General features: G+C 38.2%; 1 protein-coding gene across 1 annotated transcript; it reads right to left on the minus strand.

Moving 5' to 3' along the window:
• Positions 1-2,253: 2,253 nt before the first annotated feature.
• On the minus strand, positions 2,254-10,515 carry SLC10A2 (solute carrier family 10 member 2). Its single transcript, XM_066571548.1, has 6 exons — positions 10,094-10,515; positions 6,907-7,025; positions 5,687-5,775; positions 3,375-3,550; positions 2,650-2,807; positions 2,254-2,378 (listed from the first exon to the last, which is right to left on the minus strand). The coding sequence occupies exons 1-6, from the start codon at positions 10,513-10,515 to the stop codon at positions 2,254-2,256; spliced, it is 1,089 nt and encodes a 362-aa protein (XP_066427645.1).
• Between the last annotated feature and the right edge of the window lie 10,980 nt (positions 10,516-21,495).

The raw sequence follows: 21,495 nt of genomic DNA on the forward strand, positions 1-21,495 counted from the left end.
ATTCAAGATCAGGAAGGATGGAGCTCTGAGCAATCTGATCTAGTTGAAGATGTCCCTGCTCATTGCAGGAAGGTTGGACTACAAGACATTTCCAGGTCCCTTCCAACCCAAACCATTCTATGGTTCTAGGATTATTAAACATATCCATTTGACCCATAACATGAGATGTTTTTGTTACATCTCAAAGCTATAAACTCTGTCTGCATGTTTGGTTTCGGTCTCAACTCTTTTCACCTTAAATTACTCCAGTGGGCAAAATTATAAACAGTTTCTCACTTTATTTAGTTCAATGTTTGTACAGTTGTGTTAAATACACACACAGACACACAGACACACACACAGAGTATAAGCAGGACAAACTATTATTCTTCAATACATTTTCAAGATCTGCTTGAAACATACACAGAAACATTGAAATTCAGCAAGCATGGGGGAAGAGTAGCAGCTTTGTGTTTAAGAAAGACATGATCCTAACTAAGTTCCACTGTCCATTTTTTGATGGGTGCAGGAGCGAGACAATAACCATTTTAGTACAGATGTTACAAATAACAGCTTATCCTTTTCTTGATGAATGTGTATTTTCACAATTTATGATTTCTCCATAACAGTCTGTGCCACATTGTTTTGTTTAATCTTTGTTCTATAAAACACAGAACACCTTGTTGTGTACTAACACCTACTCAGCGTTGAACTCTTCCTTGGAAGTTATGATCATTCTGATCTCCCTGCCAAAAGTAAAGCAGCTTCAAACTTCACAGAACTCAGGAACATTTTGAGACCCTTTCCCTAACATATGGTAGACAACAATAATTTATTCTTTGTTTAGTACTGGGCATGTTTCTGCAGCAGTGGAAAGCTGCATGTTGGGAACTTAAATTCCACAATTTCAGTTGTGTTTGTAAAAAACCTGCCACATTAATTCACCATACCTTGGAAGGTCCACTTGAATATGACAGAAAGGTGTATTGTTTCCATGTGCTGATAGTTGGTTCACTCTTGAATTTTTTGGTCAGCCAACCTCTCACTCATTTATCTGAAGTTCTCTGGATATTTTCTTTACATAACAGCTACAGGACCAATGTTACTGAATGTTTCCTTAAAAAATTACAGCTGCAAGGAGTTTACTGCACTGTTTCTCTTAGAATTGTACTTATTTTCTCCACAAAATTAGGAGAGATTTCCACATGAACTCTTGAATTTTCAGAAACAAACAATATATAATATATGGGTATATCCAATTATTTCTATTTGTGGTTGATGTAAATAAAATCTTAAAATTGTCAACTATACCAACGTCTACATATCATAGACATCTGACAGGTTCAAATTTATTTAGCTCATAAAATAACAAAAAATATATAACTCTTTCCAAGCACTGCTGTCTCATGTTAAGGTTGGTGGAAGAAGTCCTGGATGAATCAGGGATATTTTTTGTTCCATTTTCAAATGCTTTCCTTTCAGTGCAGAAGCTGATAATTTCTTACACTTCCAGAACCTCTGCTTGCTCCTTTGTATGCAGCTGTCACTGCTGTCACTAAAATTGCTCGAGCCTTAAGGCCTCACCTTTGCCTCTCTGTTCCTGTTTCCAGCACCTAAAAGACCCAGACCGAAGATGTAAGACTGCTACATTCTGTTACTTTCTATTACTTTGGGAAAAATAATGGAGTCATAAGGTGCCTTGCACTTGCTAAAATTGTAGCTTTAGAATAAATTAATGCTTCAAGCAATTAATACAGTGCTTTAGTCTGCCCAGACTGACCTAAATGAAACTTTTATTTCTTTTATTGTCTTGGTCCAATTTCATGCTTGATTCATATTCAGCCTTACCAGATCTTCCATATCAACTCTTGTTCCTGCTCAGACACTTTCACAAGATTTCTTTTTGTTTTATGTGGGGCTGAGATTAGTAGATGGATTTGCAGGATCATGGGCTGGAGTGGGTATTGCAGATATCTGCTTCTTTTTAGCAATAGCCCATCTTTATTCTTCTTTTTGTTAAATAATCCATAATAATAAAATGTAAAATAATCCATAATTTGGGAAATTAGCCTGAAAACCACATTCTATGACTGTGGCATGTTAAAAATCAAAATAGATATTTCTTAAGTAAATAATTTTAAAGTCTTGTTGTAGAATGTCAGTAGAACTTCTTCTTTTGTTTAATATTACCATGAAAAATCAGCATGTGAAAAAAAAGTTTTAAATAACCATATATTCTTTATTTTCACAGCTGGTGGAAGCAGACGTAATTGTCTATTTCATCTCATCTGACACAAATCCTCCATTTATTTTAGCTTCTGATTTTATATCCTCTTTTTGCACTGTTTTCTCAACATCTGTCTTTGTTTTGACGTGGTGTCTTCTGTAAAGACGGTAGCCTGAGGATCAATATATGGACAGTATTAAATAAAAGAATTATAAAAAATACCTGAAAAAGATGCTGTAGTAATATATATTCATGCAACATTTCTTTCTTTATATTGCTAAAGCATTTCAAAACCTCCAGAAAGTCTTTTTAAAGCTATGATTTGATTTTGAAATCCATTTGATTATTTTTATCCCTTCTTGTTTTCTCAATATACAAGAAAAGTTAAACTGGTAATAATAATGATAATTATAGTGCTATAATATAAAATTACTATACTTTACCTCCTAAAATTAGTAGTGCAAACAACAGCTGGAAAATGCTGTAGATGAGTGGGAAAGTAAACATCAGTTCAAGTTGTTCGGGAGTGAATGAGAGTTGTACTATAGTGGAACATAGCTGAGTGTTTTGCATGCCTGTTTCCAGAGACACTGTACGACACCTAAAGGGAATAATACAAAGACAGTTGGGAAATAGCATCTAGTGGATCCAATGCTTTTTACTAATCTGGATAGGCAAAAAATGTAAAGGATAACTAAGAAAATTGTTTCCTTCAGCTGACATAGTCAGCAAAACACTCCACCTATGGCCAGTACCACCAATTATTGGTAGTTCAGCAGCTGTAGAAGACTGTGAACCACTTTCAAGGCACATATGCGGCACTCACTGTCTCTCTCTCTTGCAATGGTGTTCTAAATTGTAGACTGCTGCATCTACATCAGAGGTTTTACTGCAGTTCCAAACCACTTACAAGTCAGGTCTGTTTCACTTGCTTGAAGTGCAAGACTTGGCACACAAAGGGAACACATATGAAGGGTTGGAGGGAATGTTATAGTCAGAATCCGTAAATAAATGTGCACGAGAAAAGTTTTGTCTGCACTTAGTATCACAAAAAGCAGACAGTGAATGAGTGACTCTGTAACCTAACTAATGTTTAGAGAGTATTCTCAGCATTGATTAATCCCTGAATAAAATCTTTTTACACAGTTGAAAAAAGACTATGCATTACCTGTTCCAGGACAGACCAGCTAGACGAGCCAGAAAGAATCCTAGAGTATATCCAGCTGCTGGAAATATGGTGCCAATGATCCATAATTTTGGTGTGATAATCCAGGAGCCTTTGTAGAGTATTCCCCCAACCACAGCAATGAGCACAATGAGCACTGCTCCCACAATGGAACCTACCTGTGAAGCAAAATAAGAGGGACTGGGTCAGAATCACAGAATCACACAGTACCGCACAAATGACATGTCAAGGAAATTTAATGGCAAAAATCATGGTGTCAAACATGAGTCACTGAAATGTCACGTTAAACACAAAACCTAGTGTTTACAGCAATTCAAAGCAGGCAGAGAGATGAGATAGTTGCCAATTTAACAAACAGGAGATGTATGATGTACTTCAAGGAGTGACTACAGCTCTAGATCAAGACACAGCTGTAATATGTTTCTATAGCAGATATCTGTAAAATTAGTCTTTTGAAGCATTGACTATAATCGTACTTAGGGCTGGAGATTAAAAGTAATTTCACAGGTTTGATATGAGTGAGGAATGGTGCACACATTAGAAAAATTTCCCCAGAGTTGTTGAGAAACTGACAGCCTAGTAAGTAGAATACTGCATGTTCCTCCCCGCCTTGGTGAATCACTCTGAGGCTTAGTACGGTGTGTGCTAATTAGACACTAGATTGCTAGTGAGCTAGTGCTAGGAAATTATTTGCCAAGTGCAGGGGTAAATCTTTAATGAGGCTAAAAATTCATGCTTGAAAACTGGTTATGAGCTTATATAGCCCTTTTACATAGACCTAAGCACTGTAGTTGATCTTATTTCTTGAGACTGAATGTACTGAGACCTTTACCACTGCTTGCCGAAAAAAGTTATAGCTCACTCTCTTTTCAATACCCAAGTGGAAGGTCTGTCATTATAGGCTATGTTGCCAGGGATCTCAGAGACACACTTCTTAGTCTAAGCTTACGAGGATCTATTTCTCAGCTAAAACACGTATTGCCATTGAAGTGGTTTCATCAGTCTTTGGCTGAAGTATTTTTAAGAGCACTGAGTGAACAAGTGCTTTTGTTTGGCTGAGCTATTAACCACACGCACTTCGGAAGAAGAAACATGGTCTGGCCATGACAAGCTCTTCTTTCACCTGGTACACTGTCTTTGTTCTCTTGTCTGAATTTCTCACTATATAGGCCTTAATCTGACAGCTATGGCTCAATCTTCACTTGGTGCTTCATTGTCCTACACAAAGAAAACTCTCAAGGCTGTGGGCTGCTCACCCACTCAGTAAGAAGGAATGAAATGGGGTTTTGCTGAGAGATCACGTAGAGTTTCTTCACATGCGAGTACAAGTCCGTGCTTTCCCCTCAACTGATTAAAGAGAAATAGTAAGATGTGAATGCATTTCAAAATCCAATGTGATAAGCTAGCAGTTTAATGAAAATGAATTGACTTAAAAAGACCTTACTTGTGCTCTATGCTGTCTGAGCCAATAGCAAAGAAGTGATAACAAATATAGGTAGAAAAACATGTGACCAGACTAGTTTTCTTTAAGAAAATTTAGATAATATATTTAGATAATATATAATAGATATTTAGATAATATATAATAACTAAGACTGATTAGCAAAGGCCAAGAATTCTCAGCACATAAGAAAATCTCTTTAAACCTAAACCAAATGTACAGAATAATTAATTTGCTGTCACCCTAGATGTGGCTGAATTATTATTATTATTTTGATGAGAACAGTTTTTGCCAAAATTCCCATATTTTTGATGCAACTGAAACCATCTTGCAAAGATGGCATCCTGTATTTCGTGAATAGTCTCTAAGGTTTATATAAGAGTTGGAGTATTTTATGTTTATTATTTTTTAATAAAAATTGGCTTCACACTCAAAAAATGGCTCACAAAAAAAATTAGAAAACTCTCTCAAAAAGAGAAAGGCATTTTGATCCAGAATTATTTTATTTTTTATTGTTTTGCAGAGAAAAAACTGCTTTCTGTTCACCTGAATGATATTCCTTCCAATTTCAGTTTACATTATATACTGAACTGAGTTACTAACATAGTTGCAGCCAAAGACAAAAGTAGGTTCTTTAGATAATGATGGTTGCTAATAATGCATGCAACTCATGCATGTTTGTGCAGGGGAAAAGCAATACATTTCCACAGCACCTCATTTATTTTCTGAGAAAACTTTCCAGGTCTTATGAAGTCAAGTACTAATACTATGAATAGCAATATACTGCTTCAGTGGTCCCACTGATTCCATAATTTGTCCATAATTGCTTATACTTCATCCTTATATATCCTACCTTAAGTATGATTTTCGCTTTACTAGGCCACTTGTGGTTGACAAATACTCCCACTGAAACAGGAACTACAAGAGCTACCAGAGAAAGTCCTGTAAAAAAAGAAAAGAGAAGTCAAGACTCTGCATGGTGCAAGAGCTCACCACAGGACAGACACCATGATGAGTGACTGTGGGCCTGGAGCAGCCTTTCAGGGGATGTTTCTGGTGTGCACACCCTGGAGCACTCATGCACACTCTACCCACACCTGCCTATTTGCTTTTCTATAGACTCTATTATCTTTGGCAGCCTGTTGAAGTAATTGCCATTCTGCTGAGCTACATGCTCATTCACCTGCATCAGAAAAGCAGACAGAAATCTGAGTGTGCTAATCATCACTATCCTGTGATGTGAGCAGCTATATTAAATGTTCATTTTGTCTGCAGGTGTTTCGCTACTGTACCATATCAGCAACCAGTTTAGAGCTTCTTTTGTTCTGGCCTTCCCCCTCCAGTATTTATTTTGAAAGCACAAGCAACGTATTGGATTTTTGTTTTTCCCCAAGGACAATGGGAAGTGAAGTTGAAGAATGTGAAAGTGATTCTGCTGGCTTTTAAGATTAGCACAACAAGGAACTGCACTTGATAAGCACTAGGGCCACAGCTCTGCAAAGCACTGGAGCATGTATTTCTAAATACTTTAACTATTTTCTCTTTGTAGCTGAATGAGATTTTTGACAGGAAGTCAAATGAAGCCACTCCTGGCAGTGTAGATTGCAGCTTTTCAGAGACTCAGCAGCTTTAATCACTTGCTTAATTATCCACGTGTGCTTAAGTATTTTGCCAGATTATGGCCTCAGCATTTAGCACTTTGCAGGATTGTGTCTTAAAGCTGTTATAAACACTTTCATCCAGAAGAAGCAGCTATTCCTATCTGAATTATTCTATATTCTTATCCCACTACCATGTAGGTCTCAAAGCCATTCAGAAGGAAAAACAAGCACAATCTTGTCATAATTATCTGTACAATATTTATAATGGCTTCAAGTCTTTCTTTGGCAGAGCTGTGGATGATATGAAGTGATTTTTCATGGGGGGTCCTAATGCCCATGGAGGTTATTAAAAAGTAGAAAGAGAAATATTTTTAAAAATCTTAGGTGATTTCTTCCTGACTGCAGGATGATGGTATAGGTTGCCCTGAATGGAGGATAGACAGAAGAGAAAGTGCTGTTTCACTGGACTCACCAATGCTGTTATAGGGGAGTACAATTGCATCAGCATCAGTCCACATTTTGGTGTAAATAAAGAGACAAAGTGGCATCATTCCCATTGCAACCAGCGTGGAGCAAGTTGTCATGCTGATGCTGCAAAGAAATTGGTTACAGTGACAGTTCATCTCATGCTAGTCCATAGTCTTTCTCATTTTCTTATTTCCATTTCACACCTTGTGAAAGGTTGTGCAAGAAATGTTGCTGGCTACAGACAATTTATCAGGTTAGAGAAAAGCTAAATGAAAGGAATGGCTTCTGCTGAAAAGAAAAAAACATGAAAAATCAAGGTGTTCTGCAGCCACAGAACCATAACTTTTGGTACAAAGGAGGCAGTCAGACAGGTGGCCAGCAGAAAGGTCTGTTGGCAAATATGTCTCCATGCTGCCTTTCTGTCTGGTTTCAGAGAGGACAGTAAGCAGGGAACAGGGGCAGAGATGGACATCAAATGGAGTTTTCATTATACCAGCAGTTCTAGGGTGTTAAAATTTCACTCTGAAGTCAATAGCACAGAAATCCATTTAATTGCCTATGATATGTGATAAAATAAAATTCCCTTTTCTGGCTTGTTTTGCTCTAGGCCAAAAAGTAGGTGCTAACCATTGCTCAGTGGGGCTTAGCATAAGGATTGTTTCTGCATTTCACAAAGATATTTCTGCTTTCTGTTGTACAAAAAGATGCATTCTGCTACAGGAGTGAAGAAATAGGAAAAGGCAAGACATCTAAAATAAGGAAGAAACTCCTTGTTTTAAGGAGTAGGAATTGGAATACAGTGGGTAAAATTATGCATGCAAATCTCATTTTTCTGGTACAAAAATAGTGAGAGAAGGTTCTAGTTAAGAGATTTTGGAAGCTTTCTTCTGAGCCTCACTTCAGATTTCTCTTTATTGTCGCTTGTCCTCAGAAAAGGGATTACTGATCCTGGCCACAAGCTGAGCAGATGCAGAGAAATCTAGAAAAATTTATGCAGAAACCACAGGAATATCTGCATTCATTTTGGTTCTAGTCACTCTCTGCTTTAGAGTCACTGAATAGGAATTTGCAGGAGCCTCTGGCAAAAGAGTTCCTATAGAAGTCTCCTACTGAGAAGAAGAGTTACAGGCTACAATTAAGGTTTGATGAAGTCCCAAATGGAAAAAAAAGCCCCTCATGTTTTCTACCTCTGTATTTCCTATATCTTTATACTGTCTCTGAAGGTACCTCCTTCTCCAAAGTCGGGCTATCCTCTAACCCCAGTCCCTGTTTCCACAGAAGCAGTTGTTATTGTGAAATATCAAAAGATATCTCTATGGGGAAGCATTAGAGGATATCAGCTGGATTTGATTTACTAAGAAAGATATGAAACATCATACTTCACCTGACTATGATTATAATGCTAATTATAAAACTAATTCCTTCTCCAACTTGTGGTCCATTTGCACAGAGGTTTTGAAGCAGAAGTATAGACATAGGTTGTAATGTATAAGCATAAAATATTACACTTAGAACCAAAACAATGTCTGATATGATGAGCAGGTTTCTATAATGGTGTGGTGGCTATGATTCTGTGGTGGCTCCAGAAACCATCCATGCAACTTTTAATGTTATTTTTCTGTTGAGAAGGGAAGATGCCTGCCTTGACAATCTGCTGTACCTCCTGTATCCTGTGGTCCCTGCATCTTTGTGGCAAATGTACTGATCAAAAGCCTTTGACCTAAGGTAGAGGTCTTTACCTGAAAAATAACCTTTTAAAGGCATTTTCAATTAACTTCACCCTTTGTCATCATCATGGGATAGAAATCCTGTTCATGTTTATAGCATTATAACTCTGGATTTTTAACACTGATTTCATTGGAGCAACTCTGAACATACAGAGCTGACCAAGCATAGTTTAGCTCAGTTTATTCTTTCAGGGAGAGATTAGAACAAAATTTCAGCCTTGTACTCAATATCTTTTAATCTGTGATTTCTTAGACCTGTATTAGTTGAAATTAAGAGTCTTAAAGTTCTTAATATCATAGATTTTTTGTCTACAATGGGGAAATCAAGGATTAGCAGAGCTAACCTAATTTATAATTTGAAAGCTGTTTTTTAAATTAATACCTGTATGTGACAGAAAAGTTCAATATTTTCAAAGGATGGAAAAAATATTGTACTAAAGCTACAAATATTAACATTATTAGACTTTTCACTCTAGCTTCACATCTTTATTACTTCTACTATTTTCTTCCGTTTCTAGTTAAGACTGGAATATGATAAATTGGATGAATGTTCCAATTTATTTATGTACGTAAGAACGAGAGAAATGATCCTCTTTATTTTAGACCAAAGTAATCAGGATATAAAAATAAAAAGACAACTTGTTTTTAGAGGCTCTTAGAGTTGATGAAGCCCCCATGGAATTTGCATTAAGAGTAGGGTTCACTTCTCCTGTGTGTTTGATGTCCTAGGCCATGTCAGGTCCCTTACACATCTGTTTCTGAGTTGATAGCACTTTGTCATTGAGACCATTACACTGCCACAAAGGAGGGTTTTCATTACTCCCAATATGCAGGGCTGCCTTAAGCAGTGCTTTCTAGCCTGTAAAATATTCCCTCAGTTTGAAGACTTTGCATAAGGTTCCAGGAGCAGAAAGAATTATCACAAGTATTCATTAGAACTAGTATTCATTGAGAAAATAAATACCTGTCTTTTTATTGTATAGAACACAAAAGGAGGGAAAATATTTTTCCACAGGAGCTCTTTTCCAAGAAAAGTTGCATAGCTGCTATTTTGTACAGAGGATTCTAGTCCCAAAATCCTATGTTTTTTAAAATATTTTTACTACTCAAAATCTTGGGAGAAAGAAAAGTAATTTTAACTTGGGCAAAGTTTTCATAATATATATTATTTTGTCTTCATAGATGATATTTGCTCCAGGATCTGAATTTTAACAATAAAGATATTTTTTATTGTACACAATTCTCTTGTGTTATCTTCCTCATGAATTCCCAGTGAACCAAGGATATTTGCTATTCTGCTTATATTTACTGCAATTACAGTAACTAACCATCTTTACAAGGACAAAACACTGTGCATGTGCTAGGAAGCTAAGAAAAACATCAGACAGATCAGACAGTCCTTTTCAATGTAAAATTTACAATGTAAAGAGCCACATGAAGTACTTAGAGAACAGCTGCTCTTACCTTAGGTCCATGTCTCCATCCACCCAGTAGGCGATGACATTCGAGGCTGTGCCCCCTGGACAGCATCCCATGATCATCACCACGACAGCTTGAATAGGAAGGACGTCAAAGGCCAAAGAGAGCAAGAAGGCTGTGAGAGGCATTATTCCAAACTGGCAAAGGAAACCCACAAATATACCCCAGGGTCTTTTTATGTGGCCCAAGAAATTCTTAATTTCCACATTGCAGCCCATGGAGAACATCACCAAAGCCAGCATGATTGTTAGAACAGTACTTAAAATTATGCTCAAAGTTTGATTAAAATTATCTTCTGGCAATACACAAGAGGTGCCATCGCAAATAGTAGCATTTGCTGGACAGGCCGTGGAGTTTTCTGCCAAAGGACCAGCATTAAATTGCTGGGAAAGAAAGTTTGTCTGCATTTTGAAATACAGAACTGCTCACTGTATCCGCAGTAAACTTTCAAGCCTACAGTTGTTTCTCAGTGACTTCTTTTAAATGATCCAGGAAGCAATAAAGTGCAATAAATGCCAGAAAACTCTTACTACTCTTGAAGGGTTTGGCTCAGTGCTGATTCATATAGTTATAAAAGTTGCACTTCTTTGGTACAGTGACCATTAATCATTTATTCATATGATAATGAGGGATCCCACATGAAGAGAATAGTGTTAATATTTAAAGGTTTAAAGGAGGCTTGTGCTGCTAAGCCCATAAAATGAGAATCACAAAAGGAAGAGAAAGTTTAGTCTTAATTCTTAGAGTTTCTTGCATGTCTTTGGGAGACCTGCTCATGCATACAATGTTGATGGCAGTACAGGGGTCTGTGTGGTGAGTAACCAAGACACAAGAAACCCTGAGCAGATGTCCTGAGGTATGATTTGAATCTGCAACTCTTGCTAACGGATGCAACATTCAGCACAACCCACAGGCTCATTTGAATGACATGGAATCATTGTTTCTGGCAGCATGGAGATTCAGGGTCCTCCTGACACCTTCTGCCAGGTGCAGCAGGTGCAGTCACACTTTGATCCAGCTTGAAATGGAAGTAATGTACAGTGAGAGGAGGAGAGTGGGGTGGCAAGGGCGGAGGAGGAAGGAGATATATTCTCTGAGTCAAGTGTGGGGAACAGAGAGCAGGGCAGTGAGGCTGGCACACGACTCTGGAGCCATGGCACCCAGCAAGCTGACCACATCCCCTTTCCTGCCACAACTCGCTCAGCATCCACACCAGGGATGACAGTGAAGGTCACCTTTTCTTATCAGGTACAGCACAAAAGTTAGGACACAGGTTTATTGTGCCTGGCTTTGGTATGGCTTGTGCTCTGTCATCCCTATGGCTTAAAAGCAGTCTCAAATTTTGAAAAGCTTTTAAAGATTTACCCCTTAGGTTTCTATGAAAATCTGTAAATTTGGATGGTTTTCAGAGGAAGAATCTTAATAATTTTCTTTACCTGTGCTCAAGCTTTGTGGCAGAAGTATCTTCAAGTGTGGATCTTAGACTAAAATGGAGTCTGACATGTAAAGTGCAATTGATGCCCCCAATAATCTTTATTTTTCAACACAGAAATATTTTTTACTAGAGTAACATGCTAAGCCATAATTATCTTCAGCAAGCAAGACTCTCACTGGAAGTCTCAGCACTTTGTGCTGAACATCAATGTGTGAAATGATAGGAATGATAGGACTTGCTTTTTTTTTTAAACTTAAAACCTTGAATTGTGTAGGGGGAGCTGACTGCCTTAGAAAGGATTTCCCAGCATGCTCAGATGGCACCTGTTTCTTTACAGAGGGGTCAGCTAAATGGCTGTATCTCCTAAGTCACTGCTGGGTGCCTGATGGGATAATGTCAGAGTAGCTTTATCCTCCCAGGCAGCTGGCAACTCCTACCCTGTGATTAGTGCCACATCTGTGTGAGTAGGATATGTCTAACAGAACAACAAGTAAGGTAATAAGGAGCAGATGAAAGGAAAAGAAAGCCACAAGATCTGAGTTTGGCAGAAAAACTTATTCTCCTTTTTATGGTAGCTTTCAAACGGAATGTTTTAGGAGATTTTACTTTTCAATCCAAATATTTTAAAGGGCTAGTAAGGTTTTTAAAGCCATATTAATAATGCTGTATTAATATTTTCTATAAAACCTCTATCAGAGTTTTGATTTGCACTTGAACTTGTTTCTTGTTGAAACTAAAATTCTTTTACAAGCATCTTTAAATCTCCAGCAAACCCTGGGGCTAGGGGCAGATTTCCTAGTCCTGTAAATGTCTGGTATGCTGTGGAAACCCAGAGTGAGTAGTTTGGGAGAGGAGGTGAGGCTTAGAGTGGCTGTTTCTCAGCAGAGCCTCATGCAGGGGTTTGCTTTTACCTCCTCTGTCTCCTTGCAGGCCCTTAGACTGGGCCCTGCAGGGGTGCTTGATGCTGTAACCCCAGAAACAGCACAGATGAAATGTCCCTGGTTTGGGTCTCCAGCCTCTGCAGCTGTCAGTTTGGACATTGATTTCTGGGAACAGTGTGTAGGGGGAGATTTTCATGCTCAGGTTTTGTGTTTAGCTAAGGACAAACAGCACATCAGCTACTCACCAGTGTGGCCTTGTGGAGCAGCAAGTAGTGTAAAATTAACCTGTATTTAACTGCTAGCTTTGCCTTTGTTTTTTCCCCTCTATTTCAAAAGGGATGATAGCAAGTCATTATTTCAGCAGCTAGCATTTAGATCACAAAAATGCTGTCTGGAAACAGAAGGGAGTCCTTCTGAGTTCAACTTATTATTAGGCTGACATTGCCACAATATAGCACAGGTGGGAATTTCTGTATCAAGCTGTCCTCCTGTGTTAGGGAACTAAAACCTTATCCAAGACATTGAAATATTTACAGGCACAGTTAAAAAACTTGGCATGTTGCAGGAGGTAGGGTATTATTGAATAGGCAGGTGGGTCTCTCAGGAGTGCTGGATTTCAAACATTCCTCTAAGTCTGTTTTGCTTTTTAAAATGTGCTTCTGGGATTTAATCCATTTGCATGGATTAAATGCAGGCTAGTGGGAGACAGCCTCAAGGAAAGCAGCAATTCAGAGATGGTTTTCAGAGATACTTAGCTGTATGCCTTCTGTTTCACTGCCTGTTTTTTCCACTCAAGTTATGCTGCTAAACTGGTAAGATGGACTATGTACTGCTCTGTGAACCCAGCTGGCATCTTTTGCCTGGACATGTTGCACGTGTTAGTCAGGGTGATTTTAAGCATTTGCCATTGACATTCACAGAAGGAAGGAGCAGTGCAGTGAACTTGGTGGCATTTTGGTGATGATTAACATACCCAGACACTGCCAGCATACATCAAAAATGAGAAAAATCAATGCTCAACTAGAGAAATACCAAACTAAATGTATATTTGCATCACAAACAGCAATACTATGATTTGTCTTCTTGAATTTTTGCAGCGATGAGGGTACCAGCTTATTCAAGTGAGTTTAGTGTCACTTCAGCGAACAAATCCCGGCAGGTAGAACTTGTAAGGATCTGTTCCTGTGCTGACAATTAGGTAATTGATTTATCCATTAACTCAGGCAGTTATAAAACAACAATAGCAGTAAGTGCATACAGAAACCTCACTGGGAGAGGCAATTTAACTGTTTGTCTTTTAAGGCTGTCTGGTGCTTATTCCTGTGATGTTTCTCTTAATGAGACTTATGAATCTTCCCTGTCTGCTTAATTCAGACTCTGAGATGCTTCTTAGTATATTTATGTCTTGGTTAGAAGAATCTTTGCTTTCAGATAATTGATTACTTAAAGTCAATTCTAAAGTCAATTACCTGCTTTTTACCACTGTCATAGGGTGACTTTATGATGCTTGTATCCCCAGTCGTCAGTTCTGTTTATGCTGGATATTTTATACATAAAAATATATATATATATATATATATTTTATTTCTCCCAAATTTGCCCTAAACCAGGACAACCACCATCTTTAAAAGAGAGACAGCAGCTGTACCTAGTGTTACTGACCTTGTTTATAACTTTAAACTTTAGTATATATATTTCCAGCTATCGATGGAAGATTTCTTTTTCATTTGTTAAAAGTTTACTATATTGGAAGCTTATAGAAGGCATTAAAAAAGAAAATCTCCATGAAATAGCAGGAGAGCAAGTGATGACATCAAAACACATCTAGCTTGGGATAGCTTCCTATCAAAGTCTTCTGCAAAGCTAACTTGCAGAATCTTTACATTTACATTTTTACATTTCATGACTGGTGCAGACATCTAGACTCTGCCTGTTAGACCCTTGAGCTGAGTTTCTAAAGAAACATTGGGGGCACACGTATTGGACTCAGCTGGGGAAAAAAGCCTGATGTGCATACACACTTGGATCACAGGCAAATTTAGCTGGCTGGTGTGCTGATTCTGAGAGAATCACCTTGCAGTCATGGCTGGATTCCTGCACAGAATAAGAGATTGGCTGGACGGATAGGGTTCTGCTATGATTTGTCAGAACTCTAATTATTGTACAAGCAGAAATCTATAGTGCTTTTTCATTTCCTGACACAACTCAGACTTCCCAATCCAAATCATGTGTGCCCCTCTTAAATAGCCAAATGTGAGAGTTTTCAGCAGAACCTAACAAAAGTTTAGTTACCACACAAATGCATGTAAGAGAATGCAAAGGCCTTAGACTTTGCTCTTTTCTGATAGATGTATGAGGGGAAATCTGCATTTCACATTTTCATAAGGACTGTCTGCTGTGAGACAAACAGCAACAGACTGCCAAAAGCATAAAGTAGCCTTCTGACTGCCAAAATGTAAGAATGACTTCTGACATTGATTAAAAAAGCTGAAAGTTAGATAATTTCATAACAAATCAAAGAAATTAGTCATACTACCAGGTATAAAAGCGTAAGTTCTTGAATGATTCTATTGGATTGGAATTCCTTAATAAAAGCATGTTTTCATGTTCCTCACCAAGGACTGGCTTTGATCTTTGAGAGTTAACACACCACAGAAATATTTCAGTACTCATCCTTTTAAAGTTGTAATTTTAATTAGTAGTATGGCTTAATTGGGATAAATGGCCAAAAAATATGGATGCATAAATTCTAGATCAAAGGTCTGATTGATTTTAATTCTACAAGGTTAAAGAAAAATAAAATTATTACAGGAATTTTATTATATTGGAACCAAAATTGGCTCTGTTAATTTTCATCAGAAGGGGAAACCACTTATACTGTTTCTTCTTTCCTACTGTGTTGGTTCATTACATGTAACTCCTGACAAGTAGTGGGAAACCAGTGTTTTTGCCTGCAGTTCCAGTGGCCTGTCCCACCATTGTCAAACTCTAGAACCAGGCTGCACCTTTTAAAATTTTCATTTAGATAATTGATAAATTAACTTGATATTTTTTCTTTAACAGAAATAATAATTATAAAATCACCTAATGATTCTCTCTGTTGTTTTGAGAGATAAAGGTAGAGCAGAGAAAGCAGAGAATTACAGTAGAATGCAATTGATAATAAGTGAAAAATGCTCATGAATTAATTCACCTGTTAATGGATGGGACATGGCTTATCAAGGAATGAAGCATGACAGGAGCGGATTAGTAGATCAAAGCACTTAGTGCTGGGGACTTGAAAATTTCCCTATGTGTGATCTGGATATTTTACTTCAGCATGATTTAGTCTCCCTGGTTTAGGTGTCCCTAACATGTGTACTTTGAAATGGTCTGAAAGATCACTCATGGGTGTAAACTCGTACATCCTTGGTAGTGGATCACATCTGCAAATGTGCAGTGGCCTTTTTGGCTTAGTTATAAACCATTAAACAAAACCAGTTTTCACACCCCAAAACCTGTCTGCTAAACAACCTGCTACATGGTAAATGGGAACAGTTTGGGGATTTGTTTCAACGTTGCTCTAGTGCTCCCGATCAAAACTGCAAAGGGAATGCAGCCTTAGGTTATCCATGTCATCTGCACTGGGCTGGTTGGTGGGCCATGGGCTGTGGGAGTTGTGTTTCCTGCAGGGACGTGGCTGGGGAGATATCCTAGGGGCATTAAAAATACCATTAGATACCTCCATTTAAACAGCTGAGCCCCAGCCTGGATAGCTGTGCTGAATAAAGTGAATTGTGCCTGATGTTTCTGATGTTCTTTGCTGAGAATAAGGTAAGGCTCATGTGAACAGTTCTGAATCAGACAGCTACACTGGGGATGTTGAGAGCCAGGTTTTGTAGAGCGCATCCTTTAATGAACACAAACCAAGAAATTTGTGGAGAAGTGTTACTGAGTTCCTGCTTTTAGTTTGCCTAGGAATTTGAAAAGGAACAGAAAGTCAAGTGGCTGGAATTGTTTCAGGTAAGTGCTGAGCAGCACTTCTGGGAATGAGAAAAAGATGTAAAGGAGAGGAGATGCAAAAGTAAAGTTGTGCAGGTTTTTTGGGTTTTGGTTTAGATTTTTTACATTTGTTTTTGGTTTTGTTTCTTTGTTTTGCTCTTTTTCTCCCTCTTATTTAACAGCTGTTTTGCTTTGAATTCAGGCTTTCTTAATGAACACAAACAAATTCATTAAGTGACAAGGTTAGGCCCCCTTATCAAAACTGGGCTGATCTCTGTGTACACGACACAGGCGGTTCCTTAGCATTTCTTTTTCTTACTTACAGCAGAGATTTGAACTAAGAACTTCCACAGAGCATATTGGGAGCTGCTGGTCTCAGACTACCTTCAGGTGAGCCCCTTCAGAGGTCTGAGCTGGGACCCATGTACACCATCTCTTTCTTTGGCACCCTAATTACAAGGTACTATTTTCACCTTCTGCAGATTCACAGAAAGTTTTGAGTCATGTAGGAATACAATTTTCTCATAAATATAAAGAATAATCTCTTCATTAAAACTGTCTGGGATCCACCTGAAGTAAAAGCCAGCATGATTTAACTAATGCTGACTCTAAAGCTTTCTGATTGCATATGTTGAGGTGTGGTAAGGTGTGAGGGAGGAGAATCAGATGATGGCAGCTGTTACAAGTTTAAGATCCCACTTCTGCTAGATGCTGTGCAGGGCCATGGTGAGCACTGCTTCCCACCACTTCTGTGTTTTTTCTTTTTTTGGTAACATTTCTCATCTTCCTTCAACATATGGAATATGCCAGCATTATAGGCACTTCAGAAATGAAGAAAAATAAAAATGGAAAAGAATACACTTTACATATATAAATTATATACAATGAGACACTAGTTCTGAAAAACCAGTCTAAAACTATTCTCTTCTCAGGGAAGAAATATTATTTGCTGTCTGTCTTGACAGAATTTTAATTTGCTTGGTACATCCTTTTCTTTTTTTTACAGTGGATAATACTTGTTGGGACTGCATAACGTTTCTAGGACTTTTAAATTTTTGGCTTTGATAAGACTAATTTCAGCATCTTATTTGGCTGTTTGCTTTCAGGATACCTTTTATCACCAGGAGACACCATTTTAGAGTTATTTGAGATTTAACTTGATATGTATAAGGTGAAACATGATGATGATGCATTCAGGAGTGCTGTGTAGGTGCAACTTTATCTGGGAGCTCCTGGGTTCTTAGGATTTGGGAAATTTGGGCCACCTGCCTGCACAGCAGAAACTTCAGTGATGCAGTTTTGAAAATTTAGACAGATGGCTCTCTGATTGTAGGAGTTGAAAGTATTGAGGATGAAAGTGCCCTGGTCCTGGGGTATTGTAGTGCTGAGGATGACTGGACAGGCGCAGCCTCTGTGTGAGTGTCTGTGTCATAGAATTGTTCATAGAAGAGTTAAGTTTGGAAAAGACCTTTAAGAAAAGCAAGTCCAGCTGTGCCCTGGGCTTGTGTAAATGAGAGTATAATTCTTAACTGATGCATGGAGCTATCCAAATAGAATAGATGGTAGTATTGAAGTTTCATTAGTTAATAGAACCTGAATAACATTTTGGGTTTTCAGTAAGCCCTTTGGGTTAACAACACCGACCCTGTGGCCTTTGGGAGCTAGGAGAATCCAGTCTTAGATGCTTGGTGTCCTCATGCAACATCCTTTAAAATGGGTGATCTCACAAAAGCAATGGAGCAGAGTGGGAGTTGTGCACAGCAATTGGTCAAAAATGCCAGGGGATAGGTCTGTGAGCTGCACCAGGTCCTCTTTGCACTGCCTCCTGAAATACAAGAACTACAAGATGACCTGGAGCCCATCTGGAGCCCAAGTTCCTTTTTCCCTGAACTCTGTTTGCTCATGACCTCTCTCTATCCTAGTCAATACTTGATTATGTGACATTGTTTCTGTGGGCTGGCTGAGGGAGTGCTGGCCTGGAGCAACCTGCAGGCTGTGCTCAGAGAATTTTGCAGATGGTTTGCCTGGGACCTGCTTGATGCACGCTCAGGTCCCTCTGGGCAGAAACAGCAATTTAAAATCTGCTACCCCTTCAGCTCACATCAGTTTTTTAACCAGTGGGTGAAAAAAAACCCAGCAGAGATGCCAGACACTTTCTGCATGCTCCTACACCTTGGCTGTGCTTTCTGCCTGTTGGTAATGTCAGGAGTGGGGCACAGTCAGGCGTAAATGACAGCTCAGAGAAAGCCTGAGGATCTCACCTGGTATCAGGCTCCTGCAGCAGCAACCTGTTAGTACACGACCCACAACTCTTCTTGAAGCTTGCTAGTGCAGATATCTGCACTGAAAATGCTTGTCAGAATTATTTCCATCAGTTCTATTCTGGAATTATTCCCATGAAAATATAATCTACATCTTGTTGCTTTCATTCGGACACAGCTGAATGTCTCCTATTTGGAATATAATAAATCAAAAAGGTGTATTGATTTCATCCTTACAAGAAAAGTTATTTATATATGAATATGTAAAAATAAACACATATAAGTCACTACATACATACATACATTTGTATATAAAGTATATACAACAAAAAAAAATTATTAAATATAGGTGTGGAGGTGGTTTGGCATTTCTGGTGAGAGAGCACCTGTGCTTTCTGAGAATTTCCATGTAAATAAAGTGACTCCTCTAAAAACTTTCCTAGCCTCCTTCATTAAATGACAACATACTTAAGCAATTACTTTTTTTTCTGCTGCTGAAATAAGTTTAGGCAGTATTAGATTTTTTTACATCAAGATCTTCAGTAGATATTTAAGTAATATCTATTTCCTCTTCATGAGGATTCTGTGATCAGTCAAAAACCTGGTGACCTACTGTCAAGTAGCATTAACTAGGAAAAAAAACTCATGTCATTTTTGATACATTATCAGAAATGAGGACATGTAATCTATAAACTTTGTTTCACTGTTCTTAGTGATTCTTGAGTGTGACTCAGTTTGCAAATTTAAATGTATGATTATTTACATACATACTATTCCAATTCAAAATGTTTGAAACACCTTTGAAGTTCGGCCTTGAAAAGGTGCTTTTAAAAGGTCCAGGTATTAACTGGAGGAACTTGTTTTCCTTGCCTTCTGAACCCCAGACACTTGGACTATGCTTTAGTGGTGTTGAACTCTCATTTTTGAGGTTGGGAAATGCCCTTAAAATGAGAATTAGAATTCATTTTCCATGCACTCATGCATGGAAAAAGACATCAAGTTGGGACTTCAATGAAATCAATGAGTTGGTGACAAAACCCAGTTATCTGTTCACAGTGTTATCTCTGAAAACCTTTCAAATGAGTTTTAAACAGGAGTGCATGGGCACAAAATACTAATGTAGATGTGGCTTTTGCAACAGTCAGGAATACAAAATTGATGAGTGGGACTCATTACAAAAAAATGGGACAGCACCATACCAATGTATTAAAATTTAAAAAATATATTAACCCTCTTTTAAAGTAGTTCATGTACTTTATATCAAATAACAAAGTTATGGTCCAAAAGTTTTCATCTGCATCTCTAAATGTGTGGGTTCAACTTTCCCACAGTTTTTTTTTTTTCCTTTTTTCGACCAATGTGACCTGGAGGTATCTTGAAGTAGAAATCCAAATATTGAAAAAAAAAGGACTTAAGAGTACCAAGTAGATCCTTGGAGACTTAGTAATACCATTAGTGGACAAGATGAAATAAAAAAACAAGTCCAATTTAAGCATGCAGCCTGCTGGAGTCCATTTACATTATAAAATATTTCTCAGAAGTACATATTTTTTTAAATAGGAAAAAAAAAACCTCTAGAGTAAATGAAAGCAAAAAGTCTAAATTTTTTAGGTCACTCAAGAGTATAGCCAGGGAAAAAAATTGGAAAACTTCAGGTTTAAAGCAGCATCTGAACCAATGCCTTTTATTTTTCCTCTCTTGAGAACAGCTGCTATTTCTGTAGCTTTTATGTGGAGGAAAACCTCTGTCAGATGGCCACTTTATGCATCTAATGTGTCTGTGTTCCCTGGAGGAGATGTCCTGGCCTGGTCCCTCTGCAGGGACAGAAGTACAAGGCCAGGCATGGGTGATGCTTTTTGAGGCAAGTATACTCTGCGGTGATGATGAGGGACCAGACTGTGCTCTGACCAAGACAATAATGAGCTCACTAAAGTAACTCACAAATCTCATAGCTCAAAGCTTTCTTTGGCTGAGTTTCTGTGTGTGTTATTTGTTAGCTATACATTGACCTTGAGATTTGATATATGCTGAGCATGTGGGGGAGATAGACCTTTATCTCTTTAACTTGCTTTATCTTTGGGATCTAGCTCCTCCTTTGATCACTAGCACAGAATGAAGAATACTTCTTGTTAGTTTTATAGATTTCTAGAAAGAAATCTTTTAAAAGCAGTCTCTGAAGTAAGAGATAGATAATGTTTATACATGCTTCAGGGGCAAAATGTTTCTGTCTGAATGAAAGCACCTATGTTCAGTTCAGCCTGGATATGACAGAGACCATGACATGCCAAATAAGAGACTTGCTAGCAACAGCATTATGTGGAAATTGAAGAATATTTATTTAATTGAAAGGTAAAATACTCTTTTGTAAGGAAGCCTCCGTTTTTCACATCCAGCATGTCATCAGCAGTTCTTATACAATATTAATTGTCTCCTGATTCTGTGACGGAGTGAATGAGTAGTCTGAAGGTCTTCTTTTGTTTTCAGAGCTGCTTGCACTTGTGTTATCAGCACTGAACACACCTGAGCAAATGGGGCTTGCTGAGATGTTTGATAGGCAGAACTTTCCAGGAATCCAATGGTCCTACTGTTGCCCTCTGTGATTGCCCTTGGTGGGACAATAGTGACAAAGACACACAGACAATGATTAATGCCTCATCCCCTGAGCCCTTTTTCCGTCTGAAGTTCCCAAGTTCCCGTTGTGTCTGGCCTGGGGTATTTTTGCACAGTAAAGAGAGGGGAGACAAGATAGGAAGGAATTACTTTACATGTGAATGAGAAGTTTTCCCTTTCTGGCTCCTAGAAATGAGACCCTCCCTGAGTAGCTGCAGC

This window comes from Molothrus aeneus, chromosome 2 (genome assembly GCF_037042795.1).
Source record: "Molothrus aeneus isolate 106 chromosome 2, BPBGC_Maene_1.0, whole genome shotgun sequence".
Taxonomy (NCBI): Eukaryota; Metazoa; Chordata; class Aves; order Passeriformes; family Icteridae; genus Molothrus; species Molothrus aeneus.

Bases quoted from the DNA above. Each gene is read 5' to 3' on its own strand.
- SLC10A2 (XM_066571548.1), bottom strand. From the start codon at position 10,515: ATGCAGACAAACTTTCTTTCCCAGCAATTTAATGCTGGTCCTTTGGCA. The intron at 5,776-6,906 runs GTGAGTCCAGTG...CTTTTTTTACAG, and splicing joins ACTCCCCTATAACAGCATTG to GACTTTCTCTGGTAGCTCTT. The intron at 2,808-3,374 runs GTAATGCATAGT...TATTCCCTTTAG, and splicing joins GCTGGTCTGTCCTGGAACAG to GTGTCGTACAGTGTCTCTGG.